Here is a 544-nt window from a genome sequence, read left to right as displayed (position 1 = left end):
GAAAGTTGATATGCCAGATGTTGACATTAATCTGAAAGGTCCTAAGGTTGAAGGGGATGTGGATGTTAATCTGCCGAAAATTAAAGGAGATCTCAAAGGTCCAGAGGTGGATATTGAAGGCCCAGACGTTGACATTGAGGGTCACAAAGGTGGACTGAAAATGCCCAAATTCAAGATGCCCTCATTTGGTTTTAAAGGCCCCAAAGTAGAAGGTCCAGATGTTGACATCGACGTCCCCAAGGCAGATATTGATGTGAAAGCACCTGATGTTGACTTTGAAGGAGCAGACCTTGACATTAAGGGACCAAATGCCAAACTGAAAGGTCCAAAATTCAACATGCCAAGCTTATCTGGCCCAAAAATATCCATACCAGATGTGGACTTCAACTTGAAAGGCCCCAAACTCAAAGGTGACATGGATGTTTCAGGTCCAAAGATTAAAGGAGATATCAAATCACCTGAAATAGACATCAAAGGTCCAGAAGTTGATATTGAAGGACCAAAGGGAGGATTTGAAATGCCTAAAATGAAAATGCCTTCACTA

General features: G+C 42.1%; 1 protein-coding gene across 1 annotated transcript; it reads left to right on the top strand.

Annotated features, from left to right (window-relative positions):
* Positions 1–6: 6 nt before the first annotated feature.
* On the top strand, positions 7–541 carry LOC106944499 (neuroblast differentiation-associated protein AHNAK-like; the record flags this gene model as incomplete). Its single annotated transcript, XM_015027549.1, has 1 exon — positions 7–541. A coding segment is annotated over exon 1 (531 nt), but the record flags the coding sequence as incomplete, so codon positions are not given.
* Positions 542–544: the final 3 nt, after the last annotated feature.

Source organism: Poecilia latipinna, unplaced genomic scaffold (assembly GCF_001443285.1).
Source record: "Poecilia latipinna isolate Pla-1442-1.1 unplaced genomic scaffold, P_latipinna-1.0 Scaffold12223, whole genome shotgun sequence".
Classification (NCBI taxonomy): Eukaryota; Metazoa; Chordata; class Actinopteri; order Cyprinodontiformes; family Poeciliidae; genus Poecilia; species Poecilia latipinna.
This window is presented reverse-complemented; position numbering and strand designations above follow the sequence as displayed.